The 18,342-nt window shown below is 47.3% G+C and overlaps 1 protein-coding gene across 2 annotated transcripts in view; it reads right to left on the reverse strand.

Annotated features, from left to right (window-relative positions):
* Window positions 1-18,342, reverse strand: part of IL16 (interleukin 16) — a 125,052-nt gene that overhangs the window by 48,789 nt on the left and 57,921 nt on the right. For both annotated transcript variants that reach the window (XM_075558067.1, XM_075558066.1), the window contains exon 3: window positions 5,851-5,959. In XM_075558067.1, the coding sequence (XP_075414182.1) occupies window positions 5,851-5,959 (109 nt within the window). The remainder of the gene's footprint in view (window positions 1-5,850; window positions 5,960-18,342) is intronic.

Here is an 18,342-nt window from a genome sequence, read left to right on the forward strand (position 1 = left end):
GCCAGGGGCCAGGGTGAACAGCAGCCTCTTAGCAGCCAGCCTAGGGGCCCAGTGGGCAGAGGGACAAGGAGAAGCAAGAGAAGGGGCAGACTTGCTGTCTGCCAGGGCATGGCACTGTTCTGGCATCCTTAGATGGTGCAAACGTCTAACGCCCTCGGCCACTAGCAGAAAGGCTGTGTCGCTTTGTGTCAACCCGAAGCCCCCTCAGAAGACAGGCCTGGCCAGCTTGCTCTGAAAAATCTGCCCTTGGAGGCAAGCGCTACAGAGCACAGTCTTATTCCTACCTGCCCAGGGTCCCCCAGAGCCGGGGGGAGAGGGGGGGCATCACTGCTTGCTCTGTTGCATTTATGGTTTGACTTTATAGCCCATGGGGTGCAGAAATGACCCTCTCCAGTCCTCCTCTATTCAATGCAAGGCATCTAGAACCTACAGGCCAGCCAGCATGGTTTCTCAGGAAGGACAGAAGCGGGCAGACACAGAGGGGTCTGGGACAGGTTCCAAACCAGGGACACAGGGGAAGAAGGCTGGGAGAGCGGCCAGCACAGCACCCCACCTCCCCAAAGACTGTGCCTCTTACACACACACGCACGCCTACATCCATACACACACCCCAACCACCACCCACAGAGGAGTGAGCTCTTGATCCTCTGGGAAATCTATGAGAACACACACGCACGCCTACATCCACACACACACCCCAACCACCACCCACAGAGGAGTGAGCTCTTGATCCTCTGGGAAATCTATGAGAATTAAAAGGATTCCACTTCGTCCTCTTGGTGGGGACCCTGGACTCCCTTTCCCCCACCTAGGAAATGGGGAGTCTCTTCTGAGATTCCCTGGTATAGCCCCTCACCGCCTGGCACTGTCCCCGTGAAATAACACGCACGCCCCCCCCCCCCCCATATAATTTCAAATCCTCCAGTCGTCACTTTGGAAAGGAAAAGGTGAGATGATGGTTAACAGGCTATTTTCTTTCCTGTGAATACTCAGACACAGACTCGTTGTCATCCAGGCTCACTGTGTGCCCTAGAGGACAGAGTCCGGCTGCCCCCCACCCCGGGTTTACAGGGCTGTCACATTCATGGACACTGCCTTTCTCCCGTGGACAGACTGCCTTCCCGCTGCCGACCGTTCAGTTAGTGGCTAGCTGCTTTAACCACTGCCCCTCCAGGGCTCTCCTGTCTGCTCTAAGGGGTGCTCATTTCAACATAGCAGTCATCAAAATTAAGTCATCAAAAAATAAATTAAGTCATCAAAATGCTTCATGGTATCCTGTTCTTTTTATATGCTGGTACCCAGCCTTTGAATCCGGGGCATACTTCACACCGACCATGCATCTCCAGTGCCACAAGCCTTTGTCCGGGTCCTCAGGGACCACGTATGTGTGACTCACCTAAGCCCAAACCATACCCACTGCCATGAAGCCCACTGGGACTTGTCGTGACCTCACCTGTGTCAGATTGGAACTCTGCTCCACAGGGTCTGCAATGGCTGGTTTTTCAGAAATCAAGTGCCAGGCCTTTCTTCAGACTTACCTCTGGGTAGACTCAAACCTCGAAGGCTTCGGTCAGCAGCTGAGTGCACCAACCATTTGCTCCACCCAGGCATTCCCATGTGTGACTAGCAACTCCTCCATTAGCGCAGGTCTAGAAGGTCTGGGTCACGAGGCAGTTGTGCAAATAGAGCAAGGGAATGAGGCAGGGTTTCAAGTTGGGGTTGTATCCTCCCCCTACACCTGTTTCGCCTGTCTGGTGAAACTGGATGACATGAGGAAGAGGGTGCCATCAGTATTGGATGGAGGAAGGCTTATTAACCTGAGAGAGTCAGGTGACACAGCCTGGCTTGCTGAAAGTGAGGACGTGAAGACACCCTTGCTGATGGAGATCAAAGACGGCATCCTTTACTGTGAACCAGGGATCAATGTAAAGGAACCAGAATCCCCACACGTGGGCCAATGTGCGACATCATGATCAATGGAGAACAGATGGGGGCTGCCAAGGATGCATCATGCTCGGATTCTCAATCAAAGCAGCAGTCAAGAGATGAAAGGCTGTATTGTCTTGGTTAATCTGCAGCCTAAGACTTCTTGAAGGTGATGAAAAGCAAAAATGTTACTTTGAGGACTGAGGTATGTCTGATCCAAGCCATGGTATTTTCAATTGCCTAACTTGAATATGAAAGCTGGACCTTGAATAAGGAGGAGGACGGGCGAAGACTTGATATAGTGGAATTACAGTGCTGACACAGAATCTTGAAGGTGCCAGGGACTGCCAGAAGAGAAATAAATCTGTCTTGGAAGAAGTGTAGCCAGAATCCTCCTTAGAGGCAAGGATGTTAAGACGCCATTTCATGTGCTTTGGACATGTTGTCAGGGGGGACCCGTGCCTGCAGAAGGACATCATGCTTGGTACAGTAGAGGGCCAGAGAAAAAGAGGAAGGCCCTACAGGCGATGGACGGACAGAGTGGCTGCAACAACAGGCTCAAACAGAAGAACAATTGTGAGGTTGTCTTGAGACCCAGCAGGGTTTCCCTCTGTTTACTTAGGGTCCCTATGTGATGGAAGTGACTCAGTGGAGCCCAAGGACACCAACAACAGAGGTCCTGGGGGGGGGGGCAGGGGTTTCCTAATCCTCCTCCACTCTAGTGAGTGGCCGAGACTTTTGTAGAAACTCCCCAAGAGTTCAGTGAGGTGCCAATCAGAAAAGCTTACAAGTGCTTTTAATCTCCAGATGAGAGAGGCTACAGTTTGGTTATAGACTGAAGAGAAGCAACTGACCAGGGTGTTGATGAGGTAGGAGAGTGTGGGCACCCCCAGGGCATGGCACCCCCAAAAGGAGGAACAGGAAAGGGAAGGAACAGTAGGGTGGGGAAAGCGTAGCTGTGAGCAGGGGGGGGTACTTCTCTTCCAAGGCAGAAGCTCCAAGCCATCGAGTCAGCACAAGTGGGTTGTCCTCTAAGACTTACAGGGATCGAGAGGGAGGAAGCCAGTGGGTTCAGAGAACCCACACACGCCAAAGGAGGGGCACGGAATCACGGGTGGGGCTGGGATGAAGTCATCTTAAGCCTCCCCGGCCATCATCTTTAGCTGGGTGTTTCATGAGCACATAGCAATCAGTGCCTCTCCCAGAACTGAGACATGGAAAATGCTCAAGCATGGGGACCAACATAACTGAACAGCTTGGGCAGAAATGGTTGAACGGGAGCCTCAACTTCTCTAGAAAACTGTCACCAAAAGCTTAATAAAAATGACTCAATAAATAAAACTTAGGATACACCGCTCCATTCCGAGTCAACTTGAGTCGGAATTGACTCAGTGGGTACTGATAATAGTAGTAGCTAGCACATGGTCCCCAAGTTCCTCTCTAGGGAATGAAAGTACAGGGGTGGGAGGGCAGGGGATATAAGTAATGATAAAGGCCCTAGGTACCTAATGGAAGTGACATACCCAGGCGTATGCACACCTGTGTTCATCCTCACACTACTCACAGCAGCCCAAGAAGTGACAACCCCAGTGTCCATCAGCAGATGAAGAGAGAAGTAAACTGCCCTGGGACACACCGATACCCTGGGACACTACTCAGCAGAAATGGAAAATGAGCTCCTGAAACATGGTACCAGAGGGATGTCCCTCGAAGATGTTCTGTTCCGCTGCGTAAGTCAATCACACACACCAACAAAAAAGCATGCTCTCGTCTTCATGAAGGGACGTGAAGAGGCAACTCGATGAAAGCTAATGTTCATGGGTGGACAGGAGTGAAGGGTGGAGGCGAGAGAAAGCACCCCTTTGGCAGTAGCCACTTTCCTTGTCTAGAAATGAATGGGAAAGTTAGCACTCGATACGGGTTACTTTCACACAACTGACAGGCAATGGCTGTACCCGGGGGAAAGGGATGGAAGGACAAGGCTGGCTACCACTACCAACCATCGATAAAGAGGAAAGGCTATTAATGCTGACCCTAATTAAATACACCCAATCAGCTCACGGGCCACCTTCTCTTGGTTGGGTGTGTGGTCTTGTGAGGCAAGCCCGTCAATGGGCTGATGGTAGTTGATACAGCTTATGTTCTGTCTCCCAGGATGGTGAACAGAGTCTGGAAAGCAGTATCTTGGAAATGTATGTGCGACCACCCAAGATGCATTTAATGGTCTCTATTTGTCTGGAACAAAGTCAAAGAAGGAGCCCAAGGAACTGGGCTACAAGACTGGTCACCATGAACCGCTGCCACCACCTGTGTGAGAACTAGAACTAGATGGTGCCTGGCTACCACTACCAAGCCTTCTGATTCGGAGCATAACTGATCAAAAAGGGAGAGACGTGTGGAACAGAATGTCAAATTCTTAAAGAATCCAGATTTATGGGATCAAGTTAGTCTGGGGGAAATCCTGAGGTTATGGCCCAGATTTGATCTTCAAATGCTAAATTAAAATGATTCCAGTAAAACTCACTGCCATCGAGTCAATGCCAACTCATAGCGACCCTATAGGACAGGGGATGGCTGTGCCGGTGAGTTTCCGAGACTGCAACTCTTGACAGGGGAAGAAAGCCCCGTCTTTCTTCCAAGAAGCCACCAGTGGTTCCGAACTGCTGATTGTGCTGTTAGCAGCCAATTAGGGAACAGCGGTGCTCCCAGGACTCCCTTTAAACGAACCATCTAAGCCAAAGAATAAAAACTGTCATTCTTGAGCACTGTGTATATATAATTCTCTGTAAGTGCAAGGGGACACTGGCTATTTGACAGCACAGACGAAAGGCCGGGAGCAGGCAGTGTATCCACCAGGACTCACAGCCTCAGAGCAGTGGCACACATGAAGGATTGAACCAGTGGCCTGTGGCTGCCCCTCGAGCCTGTCACACAGGGAGGGACGGGCTTGGTTGTATATATGTTCACCAGCAAGATCTGTGAACAATACGGCACAACGGACTGTCCCAGAACAGGAGCTCCTTTGTGGGTGGACCATGCACTCTGCAGTCGAACTATACGCCGCTCAGGGACCCGGGATGTGACCAAAGTCACTCAAAGAACCACCGCTGGAAACAGATTCCACACGCAAGGCCTCCCAGATGCGCCTCCCTAACCACTGCTCCACTGCGCAGCCTCTGATCTTTTTCCAGAAAGAAAATGTCCTATGTCAATACCATCAGGCTGCTGATGCTGCTGGGAAATGGAGACTAGCTCCGATTCCTCGCAAGAGGGAGCAGGATTATGAAACACTCAAATAATAAAGAACTGTGGGGCTACGACCATTGGTGCTTTCGACCTCAGGAGAAAACGTTTACATGATGTCAGCTTCAGTTTTCAAAAGGCATGGAAAGGAGGATGTTTTCACTGAAAACAGGAAGACTGCCTTGCACACTGGGGTTTGATTTGGCTTTAATTTCTCTATTTTTTTATGCCCGCCACAATTTTTTATGACTTTGTATTAGTGTTACTCTATTTGCAACAAGTATGAATCATGAGATGTTCCGGCCGTCACCCACAACATATTACAGATGGACTGATGGATGCCCAGCACAGTCTCACAGTCAAGAGGCATTCCAGAAGATGAACCAAAGAGTCCGGCCCATGTTTCCTCTGCTCTATTCATTTCCAGGTCTTTCCAATGTGGCCTCAAGAGCCCAGAACAGAAATCGACTAGACCTCTAAGGAACTAAGCTCATCTGCACGCGTCCTCAGCTGGGCAGGGGATGTGTACCTGATGAAGAATGTTCTCAGGTTGACCATGGTTTGAGTTTATCCAACTGGACCAGCAGAGACACACACGCACACCCCTCCCAAATCTCCCAACATCACTGATGCGCCTCGTGTCCGGGCTCCGTCCGGAAGTCGTTCCGATGAGACACTTACTGGTGGAGTTGCTGCGCGTCCTCTGATGGCAGGCTTTGGGAAACTGAAAGTTACTACTTTGTGCTTCTACTTTTCCAGACTTGTCTTGGGAGGAAGTTGTAGATGACTCCTGAAAAACAGTTCCCATGTCTTTTATTCAGCAAGTGAGATATAACAGAACCACGTGCTTAGAAAACGGGGGGTGGACATAAGGAAGGGAGAACTCACTACGCTGTCTGCCTCCACCAGTAAATGATTTTTTTAAAGGTATAAAAATACGAAAAGTTGCTGTCAAGTCGACTGGACTTACAGTGATGCCATATGTGTTAGGGGAAAATTGTGCTCCGTGGGTTTCCAGTGACTATAATCTTTCAGAAGGAGATCAGCAGGTCTTTCTTCTGAGAACTTCTAGGGGAACTGGAACCTTCCACCTCTCCGTTAGCACCACGTGCATTAACTATTTGTGCGTGCGCACACAAACACACACACACACACATACACACTGCCCCTCCCCACACACTTCTGAGGCTCTATAAGGGATGGGATTTAGTCTCCGTGGTGCTCATTCATACATTCATGCATTCATTTCATTAAGAGTGGATTCTGCATAAATATCGAGTGGATGTGATAAATACTGCATGAACATGCCAGCTACTAGGGATGAGTTTATTTGCTAGACATTGGGGATAGAGCAGTGACCAAAGCAGACTAAGTTGCTGCCTTTGAGAAAACAGCATTTTCATAATGGCAGGCTGAAAATAAACAAACAAGAAAATACAGGTGACAGCTGCAGAGCGTGGTCGTTGCTTCGAAGAGAAGAAATCGAGTGCCATGAATGCGATATGCAGGGGTTGTTTGCGAGAGGATGAATTGTTTGGACACACAATTAAAACGAAACACAAACCAACTCACAGCCATCAAGTCAAGTCTTACTCATAGTGACCCTACACCATCAGGGGAGAACTGCCCCTGTGGGCTGCCGTGACTGTAACTCTTTACAGGAGAAGAAATCCTCATCTTTCTCCTGAGTAGGGGCTGGCGGTCTTGAACTGCTTACCTACCAGTTAGAAGCCCAGTGCATAATCACTACGGTACCAGAGCTCCCTGGCACACACCAATATAATATAATATTGCACCACAGAATATAATGCTGCTCGGTTCTGTACCATCCATGCAGCAGGCACGAATATCCCCTCTGTGAGCATAATGTAAACATAGTTCCTAATATCGAACCATCCCTGCATTCTTGAGAGCATCACTCGCCGATCATATGACTGCTTTCGATCTGCAAAAATGTCACTTGGGATGTTTGATCTACATTCGTATATTAAGTTTGCTCGCAGCTTCTTATTCAAAAGGATCAACTATGATCAACATCACAATAAATAACATTTTGCTGAGGATAATTTTAAAATAATTTCAGCAGCCTAGTGATGGGAAGCTGTCAGATATCCAAGCCAGATTCAGAAGCAGACATGGAATGAGGTTTATCATGATTGATGTCAAGTGATGTTAAGTACTGAAAAGATACCTACCCTTTTAGTGACTATGTATTTGACAGTGTGGATCAAAACAAACTGTGGGCAACATTTTGAAGAATGGGAATGCCATAGCACTTGATCACACTCATGCAAATGTGTACATAGACCAAGATCATAATAAAGAGATGTTATGTGGTTTAAACCAGGGTTATATTCTTCACCCTATTTATGGAATCTGTGTGTTGAGCACATAATCCGAGCAGCTAGACTATCTGGAGAAGACGGCGGCGTCGGAATTGGAGAAAGACTCGTTACCAGTGTGTCGATGACACCCTCTGCTTGCTGACAGTGAGGAGGACATGAAGGTTGGCGAAGACCAAACACTGCAGCCTTCAGTAGGGATTGCCTCAATATAAACACAGCCAAAATCCTCACACCTGGCTCAATCAGCACTGTCGTGGGAAATGGAGAAAGATTGAGTTATGCAAGCATTCCATTTTATGTGGGGCCACATCAGTAGCCACGGAAGCATCAAAGAATAAGTCAAAGGATGTCCAGCATTGGGTAAATCTGCTACAAAACACTGCTTTACAGTGCTGCAAGGCAAACATGACTTTCAGGCCTAAAGGGCACCTGATCCCAGTGGGGTCTTTCCCAATTCCTCATCTGCATGTGAAAGCTGAGCACTGAGTCAAGGAAGATGACAGAAAAAATGATGCACTTGAATTACGGGGCTGGCAAAGAATACGGAATAGACTACAAACTGCCAGAAGAAAGAACAGATCCATCTCAGAAGATGCACAAGCAGAACGCTCCTAAGGAGTGAGGGTCTCAAGACTTTGTCCCAGGAGAGACCAGTCCCCGGAGAAGGTCATCCTACTTAGTTCAAGGTCAATGCAAAGAGCAAGCTCCTCAATGAGACCGACTGGTGCAGTGGCTGCAACAAGGTGGCGCAGGACCCGGTCACTGTCTCACTGTCTTGTCCAGGAGGTCTCACTTCACAACTTTTAATACTGTCTTCTCTCTTACAATTCGACTAGTCACAAGAATCTTCATCCTATTCGTAAGTAATTTGGGGCTCACGACTCACCACCATGATCCTTACATGTATGTGTATGTGTGAACATGTGTGTGTTTTCTCTCAGCAATGCTGTGCGGTTGTTCGCAGAATCCTGGCTTCTCTGGGAAGGTCTTTCTGCGATCATCCCCCTTGCATGAGGACAGAATCACTGGGCTTGATGGGACACCAGGGAAGGATCAACCCTTTTAAAAGTCAAAGTGTGGGGACAAGCTTGTGGGGGGCACCTGCCTTCCTTCTCTGACTAACCTAGGAATGACATTTTTAGGCGCCAGGCTCGTCAGAGGATGCCTGATGACTATCCTGCACTGAGTGTATGCAAACCCCAGACACTGAGGAGCACTTCACAGAACCCAGGTCGCACAGACGCCTCCCGCCTTCGGCTGGGAGCCTGGTGGCGCAAACAATGAAGCACTCGCTGTCAACCAAACACCTGGCTGAACCCACCCCACAGCTCCAAGTGAGGAAAACCTGGTGGGTGACCTGCTTCTGTAAAGATCTCAGGCACCATCTCTTCTGACACATGGGTTCCTGATGGACGTAGAATGACTCAGTGACATCTAACCACATGTGTCTGAGAACCCACCCCCACTTCCAGCCCTTTCCACCATGAGCTAGGGAGCATGTGGGGGCGGGGTCCGGGGAGGGGGGCTTCTGCTGGCATCTACCCCACTGGTTTCCAGGGAAAGTTTGTGGTCAACATCAAGCTAACGAACGAACGCTTTCTTCAACCCACACTCATCTGTGCTGTATCGTGTATCACAAGAAAAGTTCTTATGGGTCCCAGAATGTGGCTGGCCCCTCCACAGGCTTCCTATTCTGACGGGGATTTCATCCTAGACAACCACTCCTTTGTCATTTTGACGGGAATGTCTAAGAGGTGGAATTAATCAAGTGCGTGGCCATCTGAAGCCAGACATCCACTCACAAGTCTCTTTCTTTAAAAAAAGAATCATAACTTGAACTTGCAAACCATTAATTGATCACAGAGCCTGTGTTTAAAATGGGAGGATTCATGGCACCCGCAGGTACTTGCTTTTCAACAGCAGATGGCGATGGAACAAGCATTTTCTTCTCTGTCCAGCCCAGCTAGCCCAGGGAAGTCTTTCCCAGGAAAGCGGCCATGCCACGCTCAGAGGGGGCCTGAGTTCACTTGAATTCTAGCGACTCTCCGTTTCCAGGAGTCGGCCAGCGAAGGGCTCTTTGAAGTACTTCTTTCATACGCCACCACACTCAAAGGAAATGTATTCATCCCAATAGAAGACGATTCAAATTCCAAGACTTCCCTCCAGTATTCTGCCCACTTCTTTCTGCACTTCCCTGAAGCTAGGAAAATAAACAGTAGCATGTGCTTTCAGTAGCTCTCAGGGTCCACTGAGCACCGAGGAGACTGGAGATTCGCCAGGCAGCCAGTAAAGCGGTTTGTCATAAGTCTTGTCCTATTTACAGTGCTGTTTGGAAATGTGCCATTCCCCCACGCCCCGACCCCAATATTCAACAACATGAAAAGGAGTAAGTAGATGGTATATACACAATAGATGCTAATACTGAGTTGCTTTAAAATGATGTGGATGAAGTCTTTGTGTCTGGGGAAATATCTGTGTTATCATAAGACAAAAAGAGCAGAAGCGATCGACTGAGTCTGACACAATGGTCTTGTAAGCTATAATGATATTGCATTAGGTAACATTTACCCAGCAGATTAAGGACTTATTAAGGGTGGGGAACTGAGGAGATGGCAGGCAAGAAAACTAACAAGGTTCCCTGCTCATGAATTAGCAAGAAAGGGTTTGAGGGCTTAGAGACGCTTATTTTGCTTTTTTAAAAAAAAATTCATTTCTATGCTTTCCAGATTTCCTGCAAGGAGCACATGTGATGTTTAGAATCAGAACAAAAACAAATGCTCGATGTCACATTCATGTCCATGGTCACATTAGTAGGCTTAAGACAGCATGTGTTTGTTGTGCAAGTTCTCCCTGTCGGTCTTCACAGAGGCCCATGTCTGAAGCATGACTCAAAGATCTCTTGGCCAGGAAAACCAGCTGATGGCAAGAGCATCATAGGCAGTTGAGCCTTATCTCACTCTTGTTTCCCAGACTAGCTCAGTGCCCTGTTTCCAGAAGGGAAGGTCCCTCTTTGGGGCTTCAAGGCTGGTTGGTTGTAGAAGGCATAATTGTAGGGAAACGGAGCCACTTGGCTCCATCGGTTCTCTACATTTCAGAAGCTTCACCCCTTGCTGTCTCAGCATCAGGGCCACTGTTCACAGGCAGGTCAGAGGAGCTTTCTTCCTTCCCATTTGGTAGCTTCCAACAAAAGTTGTCTCAGACCCATGGCTAGGCTGCCGTGTGCCTACCATCTGCCACGGGTGGTTGTTGGCGGCTATCAAGTTGCCTCCAGCTCACAACGACCTCATGGATGCAGACAAGGAGCGCTCCACAAAAGTGTCAAGGCTACGACCTTGACGTCTGCCTCCCCAGGCACCTCTGGGTAGGTCTGAGCCTCCAATCTTCCAACTAGTAGTGCAAGCTGTCTGCACCACTCAGAGACTTCAGTCACTAGGCCAGTTTGGGACTCCAAAGAGTTGCCTCTAAGCAGCCTTCCTGCCAGCCTCCGATCACCGCATGACGTGGATGTGCCTCTCTTTGGGAAGGCGGTCCTGCCAACTGACCCCTTGGATGGTTTACAAGGAAGAACGTGACACACTAGCAGGAACTGAAGATGAGCTCTAAATCGTCATTTTCTCTTTGGTCAAAAGAAATGTGATTCTTAAAAGTTCCTGAAATTGCAACAATGTACAAGTATTTTGGACCTTCTGTTTCCTGGATACCGACCGACAAGAGTCTGGTCCTCATCCCTACTCTGAGACCATTCCAAGGTGTGTTTCACTCTCTCCAGTTATTAGTCCTGAGACGGACGGTTCTTCACCAGACTTGGGCAGTGGGACAGAGTGAACAGGCAGTCAGTCATGAGACCAGAAACATGAAATCCTCCCGTAAGGTTGGACCATCATAAAATCATCTGAGCTCTTGTAAGTGGAGAAGATGGACTAAAAACCTCTAGAACATTTAGCTCAATAATTGTGAACACAATTGCTGATTATATTTAAAGGGCTGCAGTGTGACTGCCCTTCCGAAATTATTGCATGTCAGAGATCATTCATAAGAACAAAATCTTGTCCGTTGGCTCTCAGGGGAGCCTGGTCACTCTTGGACAAGTGCGTCCGGGGTGGAGTGGTTTTTCATCAAAGAGACTCTATAGAAACCCTGCTAACCTTTGCACTGTGGGGCTCCCTCACCAGGGCCCAGAACAAAGCTCTTCTGTTCCTCCTCCCAAGGTGGGGCTGTGCTTTTGGCCCAGGACATATCCCGGAGGTCGGGGACTGGCGGAGCCATTTCCAGACAGATTCCCCTTGTTCTCATCTGAGGCCTCAGCCCCAGGCAGCAGTTGTGTGGGTGGTGTACCCCATCATTACCTGGGTGGTTTCTACATTTACCAGAACCCTCCCCCCTACTGAGTGAGTGGAGAATGAGGTCAATTGGTCCAATGAGTTCTTTAAAGGGTTTTTTCCCAAGTGAGAATCGGTCATGTAGTTGCTATAGCTACACAGTCGATGCCAAGAAACAGAAAACCCCATTGTGTTAGGCCTGGTTCTCTAGAGAAGCAAAAAATAGTGATGCTTGTACCTGTGTGCGTAGAGGAAGATTCATATCAAGAAATAGCTCACACAGTGGGAGAAGTGGCTTGAGTCCAGCCTGGTTCAAGTCTGTGGGTCAGATATCAGCTGGAGGCTTCTCCTGACTTGTGTGGCTTCAGGGACAGGTGCACAGGAAGCAGAGCGAGGAAGTGGGAAGCCCACAGGCTTTTGGATGCAGAGCGAAATGAATCTGAGGTTGGTGGAATGAATCCAAGGTCCGCAGTTTAATGGTGGCTCCTGACATCAGTAGGTGATGTAACAGGAGGTCAACAAACCAGAGGCAGTATCCGGATCGGGCAGCAGAAGGGAGCTAGCTTCCACACATTGTCAATCTGTATGCTAAGAGTAGGCACAGCCCGAAGGAAACCTTCCTCAATTGTATGAAGACTGTGACCAGGTTAAGGTGGTGGTCCTCTACCCTCTTCTTCCCACAACTGCTTGGTTGCTTCGAAGGAGAGCCCATCATGAAGGTGACCTCACTATGTGAAGTCCTATTCTGGTTGACGCCTGACTCACCCAAGTTGGCCTAAAACCTATCACTCCCGTGATCCTCATGAAAGGAGGGAGTTTCGGGATGTTCTATGAAATCAAATGTAGAATTATGGGTCATTGGGTCCTACAAGGCAAGATGTTTCTGAGGCCTAGAATTTCCCCAAGAGCATCCAAAGACTCCATGGCTCAATTAAGAAGTTCATTTTGCATACAGACTCTTGGGATTGTTGGTAGATGGTTGGTGTTTCTAGCATTGGCTGACTACATTCATCTTCAGTAGAAATGTTTCCATTTTCTCCCTGAGAGGCACATGACAGCTACTCCGGTCTAAGGGAACCCACCACAGAATGAAATTACTGGTCCTCCGGATAGAGTCTTGTTTCCTGTGGTCAGATGGGTCATGCAACAAGCGACTTTGATCTTTAAGTCATGAGGACGGACTACAAGGCCCCACCATGCTGGTCTGCAGAGACCACACAGTCATGTGGGATGCTATGGCTGCATAGCTTGTGGTCTGAAGGAAGAAGAAGGGACTCCGGAAGGCAGGAGGGACCTCCCAATCAGGCCTGTTTATCTCTCTTGACTAGCTAGGTCCCCATTACCTGAATCAGCAGCAAGACCTGGCCAGCGCTTGTTCCATCTGACTCTCCATCTTCACCTATTCCTGGTTCCTCTTTTACACTCAAGTGGCCCTGGTGGTGCAATGGTTAAGCACTGGGCTGTGGCCCCCTTAGTCAACAGTGTAAAACCACCTGCAGCTCCGTGGGAGAAACGCTGGGCTTTCTACTCCCATAAACAGTTACAGTCTCGGAAACCCACAGGGGGTCACTTTGACTCAGCGTTGACTTGATGGCAGTGAATGTTGGGGGTTTGGGGGAGCACCTAGCTAGGCTGTGTCATTTCCTCTAGCACTGCCTATTCTGTTTCCCCTGTCAACAATGCTGTTTCCATCTCAGTTACCTGGTTACTCCTATTCATCTTTTCCCCTGATCAAGGAGTATCTTTCCAGAAGCCCTTACCTACATCCTCGTCGTTGCTGCTGCCATTAGTGGACGCCCAGTAGCCCCCAGCCACCAAATAGAAAGCTACCTATATTTTGTTGTTATTTTAAATTAAAAGATCATTTTAATGGAGGCTCTTACTGCTCTTATAACAATCCATACATCAATTGTATCAAGCATATTTGTACATGTTGCCATCATTATTTTCTAAAAATTTACTTTCTATTGAGCCCTTGGTATCAGCTCCTCTTTATTACCTCCCTCACCCCCCCACCCCTTGATAAATTGTTATTATTATTATTTTCATATCTTACACCAACCACGCTCCCTTCCCCCACGGTTTCTGTCCGGGATGGGCGGTGTGGTTTTGTGTTGATCATTGTGATTAGTTCCCCTCCCCTCACCTTCCCCCTACCTTCCTGGTATGGTTACTCCCATTCCTGTTCCTGGATTCTGTGTGTCATGAGTTCCTATCCCGTATCTGTACCTATGTAAATGTTCCCATCTAGCCCGCAGTGAAAGACAGGACTGGGGTCATGGTAGTGGGGTGGGGGGGTGAGGAAACCTCGAGGAACCAGAGGAATAGTGTGTGTTTCATCGGTGCTTTATGCACCCTGGTTGACTCATCCCTTCCTTGTGACCCTTCTGTGAGGAATGTCCCACTGACTACAGATGGGTTTGGGGTCTCGACTCTGACCTATTTTTGCACTCTCCTCAGGACTGGTTGCAGACTGGACACTTGAGATCCACAGGGTCTGGGTTGGTCTGAGCTGACTGAGTCTCAGTAGCAGATAGCCTGAGCTGTCTTCTTAGAAGCTGTGAATGAGATGTGTTCAGCTTTTAACCTAAAGAGCTGCGATCCAAACCCACTAAAGCTTACTGTGAAAGACAGGCCTGGCAGTCTGTTCCCATAACTACTTCTGCCAAGGAAGCCCTACAGAGGAGTTCCACTCTGTACCACCTGGAGCACCACGTGATGGGCATCGTCTCCACCGCAGGGTGGTTAGTTGGCTTTGCTTTGGTTTTTGTTTTCCTTAATGCCGCTGAGGACAGAGAAAGCAGGCCTTCTCGTGCACGTGGGGGAGCAGGCCAATTAGTTGAACCATTCTGAACGGCAAGTTGACACCAGACATCCGAATAGTGGATGCACTTTCCCTGCAGCAATTACTGCCGAGGTTGTTGTTATTGTTGTTAGGAGCCACAGAGTTGGCTCCAACGTCGAGCGGCCTCACGTACAGCAGAGCAAACGCGTTTCCTATGTCATCCTCACCGTTGTCATAGCTGAGCCTGTGGCTGCAGCCACGGTGTCCGTCCTCCTCTGGCTGCCCTCCTTTTAGCCAACCCCTCTCCTTTCCAAGCACAGCCTCCTTCTCCAGGGCTGGGTCAAAGTCCATGAAACAACGTCTTGCCATCCTTTTTTCTAAGGAGCCTTCTGGCTGTACTTTCTCCCGAGATTGTTCCCCCGGCAGTCGGTGGTATGTTCAATATTCTTCACCCGAACCATGCTTCAACTGCGTCCGTTCTTCTGCTGTCTTCCTGAGTCACTGTCCAGCTCCCATGTGCGTATGAACTCATTAAAGATACCGTGACTCGGGGCAATTGCCCCATAGTCTTCAAACGGACCTCTTTGCTCTCTAATACTTGAAAGAAGTCTTTTGCTTCCATGAACATTGATGATGGATCCAAGTGAAATGAAATGCTTGACAATCTCAATCTCTGCATTCATCATGCTGTTGAGAGGAGGGCTGTATGCTCTACTCCGGCAGTTCTCAAGCTGTGGGTCGGGACCCCTTTGGGGGTCGAATGGCCCTTTCACAGAGGTCGCCTAATACCATCAGAAAGCACATATTTCCAATGGTCTTAGGAACCGAGACACTTCTCAATCTGTCTCCACGCGGGTCCGCCCCCATGCAGATTGCTGATCTGGTGAGAAAGAAGCTATCTCAACCTTCACACTGATGCTGGCTTTTTACGCATGCTGTCACAAAATGTAGCAGTGTTGTTTACTGTTGTTACAGTAAGACTGTTCCCCATGCTACACCATGCTTCCAGACAAAATTTCATTCATTGTAATTAGAAAGAAATGTTTCACAATATATAATTACGTATTGTTTTTGTGATGAATCATTATGCTTTAATTATGTTCAATTTGTAACAATGAAAACACATCCTGCATATCAGATATTTACATTACAATTCATAACAGTAGCAAACTTACAGTTATGAAGTAGCAACGAAAATAATTTTATGTTTGGGGGTCACTACAACAGTGGGAACTATATGAAAGGGTGGTAGCTTTAGGAAGGTTGAGAACCGCTGCTCTCCACTGAGTTGCAGTGCTTCAAGGGCACTGCTTCAAGGGCATCGGTGAGTGCTTCAGGCCCTCTAGGCTTTCTGAAAGCAAGGTTGTCTCATCTGCATATCACACGTGGGTAATGATCCTTCCTCCAGATGTCACATTCTGTTTCACCTGGCCCAGCTTCTTACCTTATTTCTTCCACATGCAGATCGGGTACGTCTAGTGAAGGATACAATCCTGATACATACTTTTCTGAATTTTAAACCAGGCATCATCCCCATGTTCTGTTTGCTTGGCTGTCTCTTGGCCTGTGTACAGGTTCCACATAAGCACAGTTGAGTGGCCTGCAATTCCCATTCTCCACAATGTTGTCCATAATTTGTTTTGATCCACACAGCTGAATGCCTTTGCACAGTCAGCAAAGCACAAATAAACGGCTTTCTGGTATTCATTTATGTCAATATCCACCTACCAGTAAAGATCAATCTGCCATCATCAGTGACAGGCCTTGTTCTACAACCTCTTCTGAATCCAGTTTGAATTTCTAGAAGTTCCTTGTCTATAGACCAGTGCAACCACTTAAGCAATTACAATTTTAGAAGAATGTGATTGGAACTAATTGGACAGGTTCTATAAAGATGTGTGTGTGTGTGTGTGTGTGTGTTCATCCATCACACAGTCTGTGATAGGGGAAATGTTCGTTAATAGATGAGATAGATGGAAGGTGGTAGGCAGGAACCCTCTCTCTTGGGTAGTATTGTGGACTAGCTATTTGGATCCTTCTGCTAAAAGTCATGTTAAGTTGGAAGAACCTAAATATATTAATGATGTATCAAATGAGTAAGAACTATTAAGTCAAAGCAAGTCAACTTGCCCAAGAGGTAATCAGACCCCAAAGGCTCGATGTTTCCTTGAGCTCGCTTGATGATCTGAGTGAACTGAGACTTTGGGGGTGTAGGGGACAGAAGGACAGCTCTAGTTTCTTCCTAAGGCACTTAATGAGAGCAATGTCGTGCAAGAAGAAGACAATGGGTTATATCCTCGCTTTCCATGTGAGCTGGGAGTTAAGCCACACTGCTCCTTATGCATTGCATGGGGATTGTCCTGATGGGAAGGGAGGAAAATCTCCCCTGAGATTTAATAACTACCAGCTGGTCATTTGCAACCCTAATTCACACCACATGGTCTTAAAAGACCTCTAGCCAAGAACTTCAGTTAAAATGATTCCAGGCGGGTGGTGCCCCAGCTCCCTGGCTGAAGCACATGCAGATCTTTTCTAGAGGAAGCAGCCTTGGTTTAAGTCACTGAGGAGATCTCTGCATTTCCAGCCTCAACACCCATCGAGACAAAGCCCCACGAGAAACAACAAGGAAAAAGAAAACAACGCTGAAATTAGACCCACAAAGGCTTCCAATAGTGGAATGAACAGAAACAAAAAATATAATGGAGGTATTCAACATTTTAAAGAAAGAATTGAAATATTCAAAGAGAAAATGAAAATGCTCAAGAAGACTTGAAAAAGTGCTGAAATTTTTCAAAAGAAAAACTAGTAAATTTGTAAGATGCAATAGATTCACTGCAGTGCATTGGATAGCACTGAGGGGAAAGTGAGAAAACTGGAGTAAAAATCTGGGGGGAAAAATAGGAGAATAAAGAGATGGAAAATACGAAAGGAATGTTAAGAAGCCTCTAACAGCAAGAAGTCTAACATTCCATCAGAGTTCCACAAGGAGAATATTTTTTTTTTAATGAGGAAGCAGCATCTTTGGCAATGGCGATGTCTAAAGCTTTTACTGTTCTGGTGAAAGGTACACGTCCACAGATTCCCAGATCAATCCAATGATGCCTAAACATAAGATGAATACAAAGAAACCCATGCTCAGACAATTCCTCACAAGATGGTAGAACACCAATACAGCTAGAAGATCTTAAAACAACTAGGGGAAAAAGGACTCATTATCATCAAATAGGCAACAATTAAATCTAAAGCTCAATTCTCAGTAGTAATTGTGTAAGACACACAAGGGTGAATTCCATATAGTGGATAAAATAACAAGCAGCACAGACTTGTACGCTGATAAAACATCTTTAAAGAAGGAATCAAAATTCTATCAGACAGAAATTAAGTTCGGAATGAATAAAGGGAAAGGGGGATAAAGTGAAAGGGGAATAAAGCAATCAATCAAAAGACAAGAAAGCAGAAGAAAAGAACAAGAAAATAGAGTAAATATTTTAAAGTGAGATGATTTTACACCTATGTAGTGTGTATGTCTCATTATTAAAAGTCTAAATGATTCTGCTAAAAGACAGACATCTTTTACATGTGAGAAAGGAGGGTAAGTAAAGGATATTGATTGGTACAAAATCATAGAAACCTTTGTTGTTTTTGTTGTTGTTGTTGCGTTAGGTGCTATCCAGCTGGTCCCAACTCACAGTGAGCCTGTGGACAACAGAACAAAACACTTCCT

The sequence above is a fragment of the Tenrec ecaudatus genome, chromosome 9 (genome assembly GCF_050624435.1).
Source record: "Tenrec ecaudatus isolate mTenEca1 chromosome 9, mTenEca1.hap1, whole genome shotgun sequence".
Taxonomy (NCBI): Eukaryota; Metazoa; Chordata; class Mammalia; order Afrosoricida; family Tenrecidae; genus Tenrec; species Tenrec ecaudatus.